The sequence below is a fragment of the Streptopelia decaocto genome (genome assembly GCF_964273445.1).
Source record: "Streptopelia decaocto genome assembly, chromosome: 5".
Taxonomy (NCBI): domain Eukaryota; kingdom Metazoa; phylum Chordata; class Aves; order Columbiformes; family Columbidae; genus Streptopelia; species Streptopelia decaocto.
In genome coordinates, this window is record NC_138659.1 from 18,780,565 (window position 1) to 18,799,794 (window position 19,230).

General features: G+C 37.6%; 1 protein-coding gene across 6 annotated transcripts in view; it reads left to right on the forward strand.

The window, feature by feature from the left end:
• NEK7 (NIMA related kinase 7) overlaps positions 1-19,230 on the forward strand; it is a 122,343-nt gene that overhangs the window by 44,908 nt on the left and 58,205 nt on the right. For all 6 annotated transcript variants that reach the window (XR_014184018.1, XR_014184019.1, XR_014184020.1 and 3 more), the window contains exons 7-9: positions 183-290; positions 9,125-9,219; positions 13,736-13,849. Coding sequence is in view for 1 of the 6 variants with exons in the window: in XM_082052251.1 (XP_081908377.1) it covers positions 183-290; positions 9,125-9,219; positions 13,736-13,849 (317 nt within the window). In the remaining 5 variants the exon portion in view is untranslated. The remainder of the gene's footprint in view (positions 1-182; positions 291-9,124; positions 9,220-13,735; positions 13,850-19,230) is intronic.

Consider the following 19,230-nt stretch of genomic DNA (forward strand, 5'->3'; position numbering starts at 1 on the left):
GATGCTTATACTATTAAAATAGTTAATTTGAAATTCCTGGACTTTCATTCTGAACAGTGCAGTCAAATTTTGTCAATATTGGCTGTAAATGAAAGCTTCTTTTGGTCTACTATTAGTGGAGCAGTAGCTGTTCTTGCAACCTAATTGTGACTTTTAAATGTCCTTTTTTTCCTCCCCCCTAGATATAAAGCCAGCCAATGTGTTCATTACAGCTACAGGGGTAGTAAAGCTTGGAGACCTTGGACTTGGTCGATTTTTCAGCTCCAAAACCACAGCTGCACATTCTTTAGGTAAGCTTTCTGAGGTACAGGTGTTGGGGAGGTGGTTTTTTTTTACATGGTGGTAATACTGTGCCTGCTCAAGAGGAGGGAGAAAAAGGTTAGGTCCAGCTAAAGTGTTTCTTAAATAACAATAATAAAAATCAGCACCATGGACAAATACAGAAAAGCTGTAACACTGTGGTGTCACTTTCAGCAGCACAGATCAGTGGGGTTTGGGTGGGGGGTTTTCTGCTTGTGTGTTTTTTGGGTTTTTGTTAGTTTTTTTTTTCCTTTGAATCACTCAATATATATTCCTGCCTGAAAACAAGTCTTTATGACTAGTGTTTTCTAGAAATGCTAGGAAAAAAATGAGATGAATAATATGGATGCATTTTTTAAAAATTCATTTGAACTTTAATCGGTGTTGGAGAGAATCTAGTAATTCTGTGCGCTTGTATGGGTAGCGCTGACGACTTGTTGGTTATATGCTTTGAAAGAGATAATGGACGAGCTTCCCTGGTTTAATGTGGAGTTTCTCAATATAAGCTAAGTAAGCTGAGGAGACATCAGAATTAGGATTTATGAACCATAAATACTTTAAAACCTAACCAAAGAACAAATATCCAAGAAAACATATTTATTTAAGAATAAAAAGAAAAATCTCTGAAATGCCCAATTTATTATTTGCTAGCACATAAAGTATAACATGGTATTATATTTTTCCAAACAAAATGTTCATATAATTTGCATCTCTTGAGTATCATGTGGAGACTTGGATGATTAAGAAGCCTTTAAAGAAGAAAAAGTAAAAATTTGGCAGATACTTTAAGTTTAAATGTAGGGAATGGACAAGTGACAGAATCTAAGAGGATTTCTCCAAAAGTTAAAAACCTTGTAAATAGAGTAACACCTGATTTAAAGAGAAATATGAGAATTAGTGTTTATAGTATGGTTATGTAGGTTTTTTTAGGTAAGAAAAATTCTTTTCCCCTGCTGAAATGCCTGTGTTTAGTGATTGCTGAATTCACGCCTGTTTACTGACTGCAAAGGGTGTGAAACAAACTTTTAGACCCCTCAAGAGCAGGGCCATTGATGCCAGCGTTCAGAATAGTCTCCTTTTCCTTGTATTGGGCATTGAGGCAGGCAGACCACCTTACTCATGCTTGAATACAGTAAGGTACAATCAACTGAAATGCTGCTCAGTGAGAACTTTTAACAAATGTCAGTGACAATTCTGTAACTAGACATTTGGATATTTTTATATGTATGACAAGAGTGCATGATAAGGAAGATAATATCTAAGAAATCCAGGAATGGTTAAGTAATACTTACAATCCCTCCCTTAGGGCCATGGGAGGATACACAAAGAATTGTGTTCACTCAGATGTTGATGTTTCTAATTAGACTATGAAATATCAGACTACTTGGTTTAAAATATGCTATATTTATCCTCACCCCTTAATTTAACTTTATTCAGATAGTCCCAATTATCAGTACAGTGTGGAAAAAGAGAGCGTTGATGTTCAGCATGTTTGTACCACATTTGAGATGTGGGCAATACTTGTGTTAACAGCCAAAAAAAGGTTTTTTAGAAATTTTGACACAATCCTTACTTCCCTGCCTTCCAGAAAGCCTTTGGTCATACTTTTATGCCTTCCTGTTTTTATCATGTTTGGTGCATGCCGATACTGGTATAGTCAAAACTATGAGTAACTGCTGAGATCTTTGTAGGACTGAGGTGGAAGCTGGACACAGATTTGCAATCCTGCATTAATAAAAAAAGAGAGACAGAGGAGCAGCAGTGAGACCAGACTGGAAATGTGCTTGGGTTCTACATCGAAGTTCAGATACAGCCCTAAAGATCTGGTACTAGTTCATGGCACAGTGTAGTAAATGAAGTGCTGCTGTTCACACTGCTGTTGTAGCCCAGTGGCTGTTCCTGGCAGCACTGCGGAGATTTTATTTTGTTGTAGTTGGGTCCTGTTGCTGTCTGCACGTGGCAGAAGGATGTAAACGAGCAGTGTGACAAGGGAGTTACTCCTGGATTGTATCTGCAGGAAGCTGTAAATCCAAGCTGGGAGGAGTGGCTGACACACCAGAAGGCTGTGCTGCCATCCAGCGAGACCTGGACAGGTTAGAGAGCTGGGCAGGGAAAAATTTAATGAAATATAACAAGGGCAAATGTAGAGTATTGCATTTGGGCAGGAACAACCCCAGGTTCCAGTATAAGTTGGGGAATGATCCATTAGAGAGCATTAGGGGAGAGGGACCTGGGGATCCTGGTGGACAGCAGGATGACCATGAGCCACCACTGTGCCCTTGTGTCCAAGAGAGCCAATGGCATCCTGGGGTGTATTAGAAGGGGGGTGGTTGGTAGGTTGAGAGAGGTTCTCCTTCCTCTCTACAGTGCCCTAGTGAGACCACACCTGGAATACTGTGTCCAGTTCTGGGCTCCTCAGTTCAAGAAGGACAGGGAACTGCTGGAGAGAGTCCAGCGCTGGGCAACAAAGATGATTAAGGGAGTGGAGCATCTCGCTTATGAGGAAAGGCTGAGGGAGCTGGGTCTCTTTAGTTTGGAGAAAAGGAGACTGAGGGGTGACCTTATTAATGTTTACAAATATACAAAGGTTGAGTGTCACAAGGATGGAGCCAGGCTCTTCTCGGTGACAAACAATGGTAGGACAAGGGGTAATGGGTTTAAGCTGGAACGTAAGAGGTTCCACTTAAACTTGAGAAGAAACTTCTTCTCAGTGAGGGTAACAGAACACTGGAACAGGCTGCCCAGGGGGGTTGTGGAGTCTCCTACTCTGGAGACATTCAAACCCACCTGGACACATTCCTGTGTAGCCTCACCTAGGTGTTCCTGCTCCGGCAGGGGGATTGGACAAGATGATCTTTTGAGGTCCCTTCCAATCCCTAGCATTCTATGATTCTATGATTGTAATTTGTGAGTAGGAGCACATGATGAAGGCAAAAGTCAGTTGTGAAGGTAGGAGAGCTAGACGTGTTCTGAAGTAGATGTCGGGAAGTTAAAGAGGAACCAACTGCATCAACCCTGGGTTATTTTGGCTCATGGCAGAGGAGTGGTTGCAAAGGGACTGAAGACTCAGCTAGAGTTAAAACAGTATAAACCCCCCAAGCCCTTTAAAGCTCATCTCTTACAAATACAAGAGTCATCCAGGGAGATGGGAGAGGGGAATAGGAGGATGGAAGCTTTGTTTCTAATGTTGAGTGCTGTGCCTTGGTAGAGGAGTTGGTATTTTTTGTTTTCTTTTTTCCTCATCTTCCACCATTTGCCTTTTAATTATGACCTAATGTCAAAATTCAGCCTCGGAAAAAGGTTTTGTTCAACTGTTAACTTAGGTGACAGTAAAGGAAGTGACACTCAGATTTCTCATGTCACTAGCAGAGACCACTTTTTAAAAATTAATTTCTCATGCAGTTTCTGATGCTGGTTTTCCTGAAATTCCTTTCACAGTTGTATCTTTTTATGAATCCGTAAACCTTTGGTGCACAAAACCCAATGAATTAGAAACATATGATGTGTATCAATTTATACTTGTTTACAGGCTTTATAAAAATTTCAGTAGCAAACTAGATTCAGGCTTTCAGAGATAAAGAAAAGTACTAAAATTTTCATTAGCTACAGCTTCTAACTGTTAATTATAACAATACAGATTTAATTAGAATACTTGCTGATGGTCCATTTGAAACAAATGAAAATACTGCACTGGACAGGGTTTGTTAATGTTCTCAACTCTTTCTATACAGCCTTATCAAAACAGTAGAATTTTCTGTTGTGGCATGTATATACCATTTTGAAAATAGAAAATCTTTCTTCTAAAAATGCAAAGGAAATGGAGGCATTTAGTATTGTTGATCCAAGCTTGAAAACATTTCTTGGTTTCAGAAGACTTTATATTAGAAAGGGGAACATGATCCAAGAAAGGCTTCATATTCCTTTCCATATGACTGTGTGTTGGGGTTTTTTTGGCAGCTGTTTTTTTTAATGGCTGAATGCCAGGCCTTACGCTCTTTGAAGTGGCAACTCTGAGGCCAGCTCATGGAAATGTGCATTTTTAAAAATCTTTGTTAGCCATTCAGTGGATTTAAGGTTAGTCCATATTTTAGTATTTCAATTAGAAAAAGAAAAATCACTTCAGTTCTCCAGTGTGGCTGTGCTAGAGGGCTGCACAGTATGCTGTCCAGGCAGACACTGCTGCCATCATGTAAACCCCTTCTTGCAGGGCAAAGAATCCAATCTTCAGTCTTCTTAAAATGCTTGAAAGTGAAGGATCATCTTTATTGAATTGTGGTGTTTCTTCTGTGGTATGACAACTTCTGTCATTTCCATGGTACCGCTGTCCTCAGCACAGAGCTATGTTATGAGGGATTTGACTGTAAACTCATGCATATTGTGGGGAATAAAATGCCTTGTAAAACCATGTGCAGATACTCTCCTTTCCTCTTGCATATGGATGTCTAACCCAGCAGAGGGTGTCAAAGCCAGTGATGAGATGGTGGTGTGCCGCACTGTTTTGCTCTGAATGGAATAAACTCCGCTTTCGTACTCTGAGCCAAACCCTTCTGAGAACCTGCAACGTCTGGGTACGTGAAGGCCAGTGAGGAAATGGGCAGCTGATTCATAGCATTCATCAAATAAGCTGTATTAAAACAGCTTTTATTTTATGTACAAAACCCTGAGATCTGTTACAGTAGTTTGAAAGCTGAAGGTAAATTATTGTGCTGTTACTATGTTACATTATAAAATGACCCAAGATATTTATGGATTGATTTCTGCAGTTAGACTATTTGCATAATATAGGCTCAGTTGCAGAATTTCTTTGGATAACTGCAGTATTTTGGGTCCCATATCTGTGGCTGTAGACAAGCCTATGACTTAGAAATCCTGTACACCTATATTAAAATAAATAACTGAAAAAAAAATATATAGTTATGGAGAATTCGTCATGTCAGTGGTTGATTACCCTCACTGTTCCATAACTGCATCTTATTTGTAACTTAGTTTGTCTTCAGCAGCAACTATTCATCTTGTTAATCACTTGTATGTGTTGTGGAATTTTGCATTATGAAAGTCCCTGGGATCTCATGGACATGAAGTCATTCACAAACCGTATCTTTCAATTACTTAAAGAAATTGGGCCTTTTTGATTTTATTTATTTTTGTTTTAAACTGAAATCTTGGTGTGGAATTATTTGAAAATCTAAAGAGTTACTAACGTGATTTCTAGCCACCTTCCTGGAGTTGGATAGCTATGTATTCCAATGCATGGAATATCATTAATAATCACATGATCTTTTTTAAAACTAGTCTTTTGAACACCATCTGAATCAGCCATTATATTGTTGTGTATAAGTAGTATTAACATTTACCAGGCAGACTTTTTTTCCACCTTAAAAATGCTTTATAGTACTTGGAGCTAGTTACTGTATTTCATTCAAGTCCTCAATGCATTGTCAGTTTTCAAGTGAACACGTTCGCTTCTTTAACGTACGTGCAGCATTGGTTATGTGGTGATGCAGCTAATAAGATGGACTGTTTATATCATGACACCCTTCTTTGTGATGGTTTCTTTGCCTCTGATCCTTCAGGTCCAGCTTCCTGCCCCCTAATAACCACCATCTGCATTATGTCCACCGCCTTTCCCAAGAGCACAAAACTTGTGTAAAGAAATGACACTTTTGGGACCTGCAGCATCTTTAAAGGGAGGGAGTACCAGAGCAGCAACAGATTCTGAGGAAGCAGTTTATTTGACCCAGGCCATTTTCAAGATAACAGTTAGGACCTGCAAGTTATCCAAAATGTGCAAAAGCAGTGGACAGAATGTTGAAGTTACAGATTTTGTTCTTAAAACATAGGTACCTTAATGTGTTACGTCTTTGTCTTATATTATCCCACCTCTCTGTCTTCAGAGGAATAAAGAAAGTCACATGTTTTTATAGTATTGTGATGCTGTATTTCACTTAACAGAAAAAGAAATTATCTAGGAAGGAAGCATGATGTACAATCACATCTGGTAGTACCTTGCCAGCAGTGCAGTGCTATGTACCGACATTACCCAGCGTTTTAAAGAATCATTGCAATGCCTTCACTAGTTACTGAATGTCAGAATAATGAATCTTTTGTGTCTTGTTCTGTTAAAAACACTTTACAAGTAGTAATGATGTCTAGATCTTCAGGTTGTTTTTGTGATTCAGTGACTAATGTAACTGTAATTTCAATTCCTTTCACTTGTTGGTCATTGGAGGCTTCAGGTTGTTTTGCAGTTTAGGTGTTACACTAGGCTAAATGCTGTAAAATGGTAGCGTTTGTTCTTCTTTTCACTATCATCAATCTTTCACAGTTATATCAGACCCCTAATGTATCAGTTTGCTTCCCAGAGCTACTGGTTAAAATTACCTTCACTTTTGGTAAACTGTGAACCTTCAAACCTCTGTGTTTCCAGCTGCCTCCTGTGGATTTTGTGAAGCCTCTTTCTGGCACGTTACTCGCTGCCAGTTACATGCGCAATGTCTCAGTGCAGCAAAGGCACCACTGCTGGAACCAGCCAACAAACAGATCACTGTTAGCTTGGTTTCTGCTGTTAGATGAATTCTGACAACAAAGCATCTGAATATACTGAACCAGTGCATTAGTTAATGGATGCAAAATACAGCTGCAAGCTTTCAGAGTGGTCCAAGCTCACAAGTCCTCGGAAAAAAAAAAATTCCAGGGGAAAATATGACAGTAAGGGTAATAAAAATAGAAAAGCTGTGTTATGCCAAGTGTTGTTTAATTACAGTTTCCAATTTTAAGATGGCTGTCATTAAAGACCCTTTAAAATATTGCTCTTGATAAATCAGAATAAGAGTTGCTTCTGCATATTTTGGTAGCTATTTTAGTATTGCAGTTATCCCATCTGTGTGTCTATTCTTTCACAGGGAAAAGACTGTCCTTCTGTGGGTGAATGTGAACATCCCATGACAGTAGATGGTTTTTACAGTACTCCATCGTTTAGAGTTGCCTTTCCCCAGCCTTTCTCCTTTTAAGCTCTTGATCTTTCACAGTCTCACTTCAGAGCTGTAGTGATTCCTCAGGCCAGTGAGAAGGGGCTGCGGCGCCCACTGCTTTCCCAGGGCTGGAAGTGTCCCCTGAAATATTTAGGGGACCAGATCTATTGTAAGATGCAATATGGGACCTCTGTCCTTGCATATCTGTTAAAGCAGCATTTTCTCGGCTTATATTGCTTTGGGATATTGTTTTCAGTTTTGTTTGCCAAGAAGTCAGCTGAAATGCTGGGTTACCAGCAGCCTGACCTGGGATGAGGTGGGACTGGGTTTCCCAATCTGAGCTGGGCCTTTCAAGTAGGAAAGTATAATACTGTTCCTCAAACCCCCTTCCTCCCTAAGAAAGTATAGCATATTTTGAGATGTCAGCCTTTCTAAAAGATAGGGCACATTGTCAAAGCAAACCCCTTAACTTTCAGATATGATTAGAATAAAATTATTAAGCAGATTAATTAGAACAATTAACCTGATTATTCTGATTTGGAGTTATGTACATATTCACTAAATCTCTGTTTCCAGTATTCATACTCATTCTGAATAGATGAGGCTAATTTAGAAGTGATACAAGATCTTCATGTTAAATAAAATAGTGTGAGGTTCATACTCTAATTTTCATAGCTTGTGGTGAGAGTGCAGATTTTAATCTCTGGCTGTTTTGCAAGATGTTTAGTTTTGAAATAATGTCAACTTGTATTGAATTGACAGAATTCAATTGGTTTTCATCACCAGGATTCAGTGCTTAAGAAAGTGTTCCTTACAAAACTGAAGTAAAAATCTACGTAGATTTGTAACTCTTTGCTGTCAGGCAGTCATTTTGGGGGGGTTATAGGGAGAAAGTTCAGTGACAATGCAGGAAAATTGCCACTACTGTTATTTTTCATAACTTCTCTTTTTGTTGATCTGTCACATAGGAATCCATCACTTTTTTTTTAATGGCTTTTTTATCACAGGGCTGAAACATCTCTCAGAATTTCTCTTTTCACATTCTGCTTTGTGACACAGATGGGTAGGGGCTGATTAAAATCAAGGGGGGAGATGTCCTGGAGTATCCAATGTGAATTTGCCTTGGGACAGTTCTAGGAAATGCTGCTTAGAGCTCATGGTACTGAGGCAGGATTAAACCAGGGCGGCCACCCATTTGGGAGCTGAAAAGCCCTGACAGAGTCTGGTCCTGCAGCAGGCAGGTGAGTCACTTGGGGACCCTCGGCTTCTGTTAGGGCTCACGGCTTTTCCTGCGTTCTTCTCTGGGAAGCTGAAGATCCCAGATTTCAGGCTCAGTTTTAGTTTCAGATATTCAAACTAAATTGCGTTTACTGGTTTCAAACGCAGCTTTTTCAAATTTATATACTCCCAAAGAACAGACAACTCATTAAAGAAAAAAATCCAAGCCAAGGAAGATAATTTCTAGCTGTTTTTATTTCCAGCCACAGTGATAGCAGTTTGGGAAGGGGCAGGGTTGTGTGTGTGTGTGTGTGTAGTATGTTCCCTTGGCTCTCTTGAGAAGAAAATAATTACTGTCAAGCTTCTTTAAAAGCAAAAATTGGAGGTATTCTACAACTGAATAATTCTGGTAATTAGATATCAGTAGTGAAAATAAAGTTGCATTGGATGAAATGGATACCTGATTGATGCGTATTTTTATCAAACTGAAGAGTCATAAGTATGAATTGAAATTATATAAGTAGCAAAATGAGAAATATAGAAGGTGAAAAAACTGTTTTTCAGCCAGGAAAACTGTACTTTTACTACTATGTAGCAGAAATTTTCATTCAAATATGCTTGTGTATTTATTGCAGTTGGTACACCTTACTATATGTCTCCAGAGAGAATACACGAAAATGGTTACAACTTCAAATCTGACATCTGGTCTCTAGGCTGTCTGCTGTATGAGGTAATATTGATATATACAGTGAACTAAGTAACACTGTTGTGCTCTTCACCCCCTTCCCCCCCCACCCACCCCTGTGTATTAAGTACCATTTTAGGATCTGTTTCTATATTTTTGTTGTTTAAAAAAGTGTGTAGCGTTGTGGGAAAGCTACTTGTCACCTATTCTATGTCTGTCTTTGATATTAGCAATGAGAACTCTTAATGTAACTTCAGCATATGAAATACTTTTGTGTGTTACTCAAGACTTGACTTTTACTGGGCTTCCTACAAAGACTTTACAACAATTTATTGAAGATCGGGCATAACTGAAGGATTAATAAACTAATAATGGCAAGCACAAGAAAAATTGTTCTAGGTGTTTAAGTGGCCTATGCTGTTTATATGATTTTGGTAATAAATGCCTTGAGAAATAGTAGGATTGGCTTAAGTATGCAACTGATGCTTTAAAAAATGGCAATATAGTTATTTTAATAAAAGTTTAATTTCTTTAAAATTATTTAAAGCCTCAGTAAAACAATAAAAAGTGGGTTATGGTGTACTTATTACTACTAGCTTCGATTAACTTTCAAGATAATGACTTCTTTTGTAGAAACATATGTAACTTTTCTATTCTTTCTTCTCCTCCAGTTAGTTAAATTATAATTATTGGTTCATTTCTGTATTACTGTGGTTGAGATAGGTAGGTGACACATAATTTTAAATGATATTATATTCTGAGAAAATAAAGATATAGTGAAATTCAGGTGAATGAAGAGCAGGTAGGCTTCTAAGGCAACTATGTCTTCAAAGTTGTTTGCATGTCATTTGTTGACCAAAAGACTAAATATTTGTGTTAAAGGATACTGGAAAAAAATTATTTCCATCAGCAATGGCAGTGAAGCCTTTCTAGTCATATTCCAGATAAAAACTAATAAACCCAACGTACTTTTCATCTCCCTGCGAGCCACCTGCCTCAGTGAGCCAGCAGAACTTATTTAATACATTCCACAGGACTGGCGTCTCCTCTTATTTTAGGATTTTGTAGGAAAAATTGTCAGCCTGTTAAAGTTGTTCGTTACCACTGGGCAAATTGTCTCCAGTAATATTAGTTTATTTTCTGTCACTTAAATGTTGCTTTAAATATTAAAAGGACAAGTAGCTATATTGGAATTCTGCAGTTTACAGATCTTCGTATAGCTGTTGCTTCTAAATCTTTGAGGTAATTCACAGCAATGAAGTCCAATACCTGATAGCAAGTATTTAGAAGTTTAAATCCTAAAATGAAACTTAATCCCGTGTTGTGATTCCTTAGTTCTGACCATGGCAAATGCCATCAGTTTCCATGTTCTGCTTTACATGTGTGCACAAGCAGGAGCCTAAAAGCAGCGTAAAGGTAGATGAGGTTTTTTCCGTATACTACTGCTTTTCCCCTCATTGGTTTTCTTGAGGACTTTTTAAATCTGGAAACATCAAATAAAACCCTTGAATAACTGATTAGATAGAAAATAAATATGTTTTAAGGTTAATTTTTCTTCTGTGTTATATGAAATAAAATTGCTGCATAGGAATCAATAGCACTTTTCTAAAGATTTTTTTTTTTTGAGCTTACTGCTTTGTTGTTTGTACAGTATATTAAACACCTACGTGAATATTACATTTTTCTTTGACCTGGTAAATAATAGCTAAGTGTCTTAATTCCATTGATCAACTCAGCATCTTTAAGTATCATTGTCTTTTGATTTATTTTATGAATTTTATGAGGATGGTATTTAAGTTGGTATCATGTTGTGTTTGAGTTTTTTCCTTATTGTAAGAATAAAGCAATTATTAGGATACTTATTGTTGATGTGTAGCTATAGTATATGGCAGTGCATTCAACTATAGCTTTTTATTATTTTTTACAGGTGCATTTATCCCATTTAGCTATTATCACAACATACCAGATGTTTGTGGGGGATTTTTTTTTTGTTGATCATTGAAATGTAAATTTGAAATTTTAGGTAAACTCAGATGCTTAACATTTTTTTTTCCTTAAATTATTTGAAAGTGGTTTCTTAAACTACTTCAAGACATGCATGGACTAATGCATGGGATTTTTATTATCAGTGCAGTTTTGTGCTGGGTATCTTTTTGTGATCTATCTGTTGCCTGTGTTTTAGCATGTTTTATTATGTTGATTTCATGTTGATATGTGTTCATATGTGCTCTGGATTCTCTCCAGCCTAATTGGGGAAAAACTGTGGCATATTTATTGCTTCTCAATAAATGCTTAATTGCTCTGAAACTCTTTTCAGTTATATTTTAATTTTAGACTAGTTTGCTATAACGTATGTTGTTTTTAAAAATTATTATTTCTAACCTAAATTACAGTCTATTATTCAATGCTAACTATGTGGCCACTAAGATTTTTAGAAGTATATTTTAAAGTCTGATTTTTGTTAGAGCCCCAGGTACTTCTGAAATCTCAAAAACACTACCACTGGAGTTTTAATTGATATGCAACAAAGTAGACTTTACTAATTAAAATCAAGATGCTATGCTTTTGCTACATGGACCTTTACATGGAAAAGTAGGTTTTACACATTTCCTTTTATTGTTCAGCATAGCAATTGCATCCTTACAGGGTTGTAGGTTGGTGGCTTACAGTTCAAAAAAAAAAAAAGAAAAAAAAAAAAGGAGAGCGAGTGAGCTGCCACCAGCCCCGAAGACAGACAGTGGGCTTTCGTCCCTCAGACACCCCCAGAATACTAATCAGGAAAGTCAGACCCTGGAGGTCAGGGAGCAAGTCAATCATTCTAGTGATCGTCTCAGTGTGGAGGATCAAATTAGCCTGAAAAATTCAGCTGCTGGGAGGAGAGGGCGAGCAGCTGTCAGGGGCAGCAGCGAGATGCACTAATGAACCAGATGAATAGTGCAAAAGCTTGAAAATAAAAACAGGACAGTTGACATTTTTCATCTGTCAAAGCAGGAGATGCATGAAAATATAGTATTCCTGTTTTAACTCCTTAGGGGACATTCAGAATTTTTTTAACACTCCGCAGCATTCAAACAAAAGTACTTTTTAATGAACACCTAGAGTACGAAAACGAGTATCTGTGCATTTATTTAGAATTTCTGCCTGTGTACAGACCTTGTGGTTGATTTTCCTTTTTTGCCCCCTCACCCCTTTCTTTTTTGGTCTTTAGCTTGCATTTTTAACATTCTTTTTAAGGTAAAAGACAATGCCATGTAAATCTAAAAATTAACGTTATTTTGGTAATACAGAATTCTTGGGAGGAGTGTAGGATGGAATGTGTTTGGGGAGCTTGAAAATGATTTATTCTTACTTGAAGCTAATATGAAAAAAGTACTGAACGGTTTGAGAGCATTTTTATCAGGTATAAAGTAAATGTGAGAGAATTTTGGTAATTGTCTTCACACATTTTCTCCCAGTGCTATCAGTGCTTAGACGTGAAAGAGTTAACCTGCTCTCGGGAAGACCACAAGACAGATGAGAGCCATTTTCAGCTTGTCCTGTCCCTGCTGAAGCTCACTGAGTAGCACAGCATGGACCAGCGTGTTTCACACACACTCGGCCTGTCTGGGGAATGTACACATTGTCCTTCCAAAATCAAACTTATTAGCACATGTAGAAAAGGGTGACTGACTTTGGGGCAGCGCTGCACTCCAAGCAGCGTTCGTGCGGCTGTGGTTCAAAGACTTAGACTTAGATGGCTTTGAACTGAACGGAGAGATTTTTAAATGAATCTTTACGTTTGTAATCCTGCTAACTGTAGCATTTGTTGCCACCTTAAATGCTGGTTTTAAGCTGATAATTTATTTAAGTGTTCTCCAACAGATATTCTTATTTTTGTATTATGATTGTAAATTATACTAATGGGTGCCAGTTCTGCAGTTCTGATGATGATTTGGATTTTTTTTTTTTTTTTTTAATATTTTCAAAAAGTGTACTGAATTATGGAGTTCTTGGGTTTGGGGATATTTGGAAGGATAGATGCTACCTTTCATTTTCTTGCTTTAAAAAAAAAATCACTTTATTGAAGTCGAATGTGATAGCTATGGCAGGTTATAAAACCTACTGCCATTATCCAGCATTTTCAGCATGTGATATTGCTTTAGATCAGGTAATGCTTTCAAATAAATTATATGTTTTCTTCCAAAAGGTCTTCAGAGGAAAATTACATTGTGGGTCTTGGGACTTTTCTTTGTCTCTATCATAGTGCAAGGACCCTCCATGCTCACAGTACTATTGGAAACTACTAACTTTTTCCTCACACTCTATTAATAAAGCTCTAATGGTATACAGTTACAATATTGCAATGTAAGGATTGTGACAGGTACGACTGTATGACATAGGATAAGTACACACACTGGTTACAGTAATAGTTTTGGAACTTGTGTTTTTAGCACTATGACACTTGTAAGCAGGGAATTGAAAGTCGTTAAGAATCATTTTTGATTTGTTACTATTACAGATTTTATGACAAAACAGGTTTACTTAAAAACACAAAAGAAAACTGTAAATTTTCTTTGAACAGATGGCTGCGCTGCAGAGTCCTTTTTATGGTGATAAAATGAACTTGTACTCCCTGTGCAAGAAGATCGAGCAGTGTGACTACCCACCTCTCCCGTCAGATCACTACTCAGAGGAGGTAAGTGATTCTCCCGCTCGTGGGCTGGATCCCCTGTTTCTGTCGGCTGGCACATGGACAGGGAAGGATGTGGACTGGTGTGATTGTGTGTTATTTGCAGATTATGCCCATAAGTGTTTCTTGAACTCACTGGAATGCTCCTGTCAAAACAAGTTACTCTGTAATTTTACAATCATAGATTCTAGATTTTGGGGGCTTAATGATGGAAACTTCATGCTGTTAACTTCTTAGGTTCATTGAGCATCCTTGCAAGTAAGACAAAATGCTTTCCCAGAAAGCACTACAATATGTTCTGCATGTCAGAATGGGCTTACATCTATAGTACGCTTTTCTAAAAGCACAACTATACAGGTTTATGTTGCACAATAAAATAGTGCACTAGCCTTGCTCCTCTCAGGGCTTGCATTAAATTAGGTATAATGTAACTCACTAGTAAAAATGAGTTTAGTTCCTGTTTGTCCGCATTATAAAACTGCGATGTGCCATTTGATACAATTGAACGGCAGTTCTTTTGCAAGGTAGCAACACTAATAGTAAATTTTAGAGAAATACAGGCAGACATAACATAATTGAATTTGAACAATATACTTATGCATATCGCAGCAGGGTTTGTTTTAAGCTGATAGGTAACAGTACTTTACTGTCATTAATGCATTTAGGGGGGGTACTTGCTTTTTTAAGCTCTAAAATGAAAAGAAACTAAGTAAAATAAATATTTTTCTTAGTGCGAGTAACAGAGTGAAAAAAATAAATTCTTTTTAATGTTCTGAGGTGCCAGCTTTGAAATACTTTCCCACTTGGAGCAGAACAGGACAAACTGATAGAAGCTGTAAACCAAAGAACATGTATTAGTATCCAACTCTAATTGAATTCAGCCTACATGAATTAAAGATTACTTTGAAAACACAAACAGGAGCACTGAAATACTTTCAATAAACATAAAGCATTGTGCAATTCCACTTATAGAGTCGAGGTTGTAATTCTGAATGTTAAATTTTTTTATATTCAAAGACAGTGATTGGACTATTAATAAAAGATTACTGCCCAGTGTTTTGTGTTGTTTTGCATTTATACTGACAGTTTTTCCGCTTTTGTGAAAAAAAGGGATTTAAAAAGATCATTTGGTGATGTTACAAAGGATGAAATAAGGTTTTATAGAGTAATTTATGCACTATACCTCTTCACGGGTTTTCCAATTAGTCATTTTACCTGGTCCATTTTTAATTATTATTTATTGTAGACTATAAATATGGCAGTTCAGATAACCAACTTCAGAACTGGAGGCCTGGAAATACAGTAGGGTGTGAACAATAATGCAGAATGATAGCAAGAATGTCAGGGGCCGTTCTTTGTTGTGTCATTCATGCCGTCTTCCTTTTTCGATGAAGCGCATGAATATTTCACATATCTGCATCCTCATCCTCTATTCTTCTTGACTAATTTTCAGACTGTCTGAATTTGCATTTCACATGGTAGCTGATTAGGAGATGCGGAGTGCAGCAGCGAAGCCTCAGCAGGCGGTTTCCATGGTGACCTTCGGCAGGATTTTAATGATGCTACCACTGGTGGTTGGTTGAAGTTGGCCTGCCTGCAGGGCTACTGCGCCGCAGCCGAGTGTGAAGTTGGGGACGCAGATTCCCAGCCAAGGGGCAAATATCAAAGTCTGGCCCAGATAGAAGGGCTTAGAGTTGGGATGGGGAAAGAGATTCCACCTTTTCCTTACATCTCTGTAATTCTGAGGGTTGAAAACAGATGCAAAGCACATGTTACATTTTCTTTGTTGCAAAGCAGACACGTACTTCTGCACCTTGGATAAGCCAGTTATTGGCAAAATACACATAAGTTATTTTAAAAAATGAGAGAATTTGAGCTGTGGTAGGTATGAAGATAGGTATAAAAATGATTACTCAAAAGAAGGAGTCAACCATTGGAGACCGTAATGGCAACAATTTTATATTTTGAATCAAAGACTTGTGTCTTAGCTAAGGTACGTGGAAAAATAGATATGTTTATTAGTTATTGCAACAAAATATATCTTATTTTATTTGAATGAAAAAAAATACTCTGCTGGCATGAACTTTTAAAGAGCAAAAAACAAGCATTATCTGTCATATTAGGATATTGTCCTAAATGTTTCATCTGGACTGGCAATTTAGATACCAAACCTTTAACCAGGTTGGAAACACAGTGAGCAGGAAAACACACTTCATATTTTATAACAAAGAATTTTCTGAAAGAAAAATTTTACTGAGTGTTAATCTTTGCATCCTTTGATATAGGAGTGCAAATAATTTCATTACGAATTACAAGGCAAGTGCTTTTTAAGAAGACTTTTTATAAGTAAATTTTAATGAGTTTTAAGATGTGACAGTTCTTCTACAGATTGAAGTCTCTGTAAGTCTAAAGTTTTTGTCATGTATCACATCCGTATTACCAGAGAATAGTGTGACAGAAAGGTGCACCTTAAGATAGATGGACAGATTGATAATTAAAAAAAACCTACAGCACTTTGATTAGAAATCCTAATAGTCTAAGATGCATTTTCACAAAGTATTGCTTCAGCAGTAGAGTCGTAAGCCAAGATTTTCAAATGTTTAACAACTTTGGTTATCTCAATTTTTTAATATTCCTAAAGAATGTCTGGGTATTCAGAGTGAGTGCTCAGCATTTACTGCAAGCTGTTCCGCTTTAGGGAATTCAAAGCTGGGGCTCCCTTGCCAGCCCCAGTCAATACTCTTAAAATCCTGTCAGCCAAGATAAGTATCATGTTGCTTTCATGATAGACTAAGTTTTTCAGTCTCCCCTTTGAGGTGCAGTTCTTCTAAAGTCCATAGCCAACCTCCTACCCAGCTGTGAAGGCTGAATGAGCCAGCAGGTCTAGAATGGCATTGTTAATTGCCAGCAGAAGGGCTTGAGAACAACACTGAGAAAGGACTTCAAGAAGGTCTCCTACTCAGAGTAAGAGGAGTTTGTTGTGGTTTGTTTGTTGTTGTTTTGTCTTTTTTTTTCCCCACCCAGAACTTCCTATATGAAAATTTCTCTTTTTCAACTGGCTAACAGTGCAAAGTGTTTGCCTGTCATAGTTCTGGCTTCCCCACACCCCCTCCTGACTTCAGAGATAATTATTTATTTTGTAGCTGAAAAACCTGCTGAAGGTAAAGAAAGTGTGTGTCTCAGTGCTCCAGTGTCAGACTAAGCTCCAGGCTAAAGACAGCCCTTGTGCTAGGTGCACGGAGGAGCAGAAGAACAATAAGCAGCAGCAGAAGTTTGCAGCTTGGGGATGCAACGGGAGGTCCCTCCAGCTCAGTCATGAGTCTGCTCTGCCTGTTGGCCAGTCTGTGCCAGATAGTAAAAAATTACTCTATCTCTAATGATAGTCTGACTTTTGAATCCCAGTGCCTCTTACCATGGTACTACCAGGCTCTCCTGCTGCTTCAGAAATTCTATTATTACTAGAGGGCTTGACAGATGGATTTCAGGTTTATTAAAATGGATATTCCTGTACGAGGTGAAGGAATAGCACTATAACCAAATATTAACATCCAGCATGGTCCCAGTTTCAGTCCTGAAAGGCTTTCTTCCTGTGTAACTGTTTTCTTCCTGTACAGCAAAATTAATTCTGCTTCTCTCAAAGGTTTGCTGTTCAATAACAAAGCTTAAAAGAACTCAAGGTTTTTGAAATTACTTGGGAATCTGTGCTATCATTGTGCAGTGTCCTAAGAGCAGTCAGCTCAGCATTCCTGCTTTACAACTGAGGTTCTGGACTGCAAGAGGGAAGGAGATTTTGCAGTAATAGCAGTGACCAACATTTAAACATGAAGACTCATAGCCAGAAGAGATCTATGACTTTGTGGTTTATTTATTACACTAATAGTGAAGGTTTGTCACTACTTAACCTTGCCTCTTGCACTGTGTTGAGAAAAGAATTTCTGAGCAAACTGATTCACTTACTGTCCCTTACTATGAACATGTTCTTGGACATGCTTTCTTGCATCCTAACAATATGCATTTTGGTTAGACTGAAAAATAAGAAGCTACCAAAAGCCACCAGTCAGGACATGATGTGGGCGAATGGATTTTTCAAGTGTACTTGGGGGGATTAACCTGACCTGAAGACTTGTACTGCTCAGTCAAGATGCCATTTTGCTACAGTGTCTTTTTAAGAAATAAATCTTCTTGGCCACTTTATTGAAGCTTTGAATTGCAATATACTGTAAGAAGTAACTCTGAACGAAGATTTAGCAAACAGTTTGAGTCTGAAATTGATTTTTAGATGATAAAGTTCAGTATAGAAAACAAAATCAGAGTTACCCGCAGGCCAGAAATAAAAAGACATGAGGTAGCCTACTGCAAGTAAACAGGGCTTCTGCTGCTTTTCACAGGTAAATTTCTTGAAGGTCTGTTTCTGCTGTTCTACCCACACTAAAGTTATTGATATACAGCTGCTAAAAAGAGCAGATAGAATACTCTGTTTCCCCTCTGAGGATAGCTTTACAGGTTTCAATCCTTCAAAGTCTTTTACTAAGACTTTATTTACTGTATGTAGTTCTGTTGAACAGATGGAAATCTTCACAGAGGAAGATAAATATATATGTACAAATGCGTCGTATTCTCCAGATAAATTACGCTTGTATTCTCTTTACAAAATGTTTACTTACTTGAGTCTAATATCATGCTTGAGGTTTTTGGTTGTTCTTCAGTGTTCCCTGTTTTCCACGCAGGCTGTCTGAGGTGTTGCATAGCAAGCTGCTCATCTCTGCTGACACTTACCCTGTGTCCCACCTGCTGCTTCTGCAGGAGACTGTTCTGCTTTGCATATTTGTATTGCATGTTGACAATTATTATTTCTTAAAGTAGTTTGTGATTTCCAACATTCTGTTCTCCAAATGACTGGGAGTTATTACAGGCTAATAGTTTTTCCTACAAATGGTATTGTATTTTATTTATTGGTTGCCAGACACTGTATGATGGCTTTTATAACTCCATTAGTCAAAAATATACTTAGCATATTTAAGATTCAAATAGCAAGTCTATTACAGCCTATTTTGATTTAATGTTTCTTTTCAATTCAGCAATATGACCACTATCTTCAGAATGATCTCATTTTTAAGTATTAAGTTCTTGCTAAAGAAGGGGGATGTCTAGTAACATAGTTTTTGTATTGTTAAATATGAAAAACTTGTACATTGTATACAAATTACGATGCTTCGGCAAGGCCTAATAGACAAAGTTTTAAATAGTGGTATGCAGCGTTTCTTAACTTCTGGGCTTCCTATTCCTGTGCATTTAAATTAATCTTCTGAAAAGTTAAAGGAGAATAGTTGTAATTTAAAATCTTTCTTGGTCTTTTTATAATATGCAGGAAGGAAACTCTCTGATGG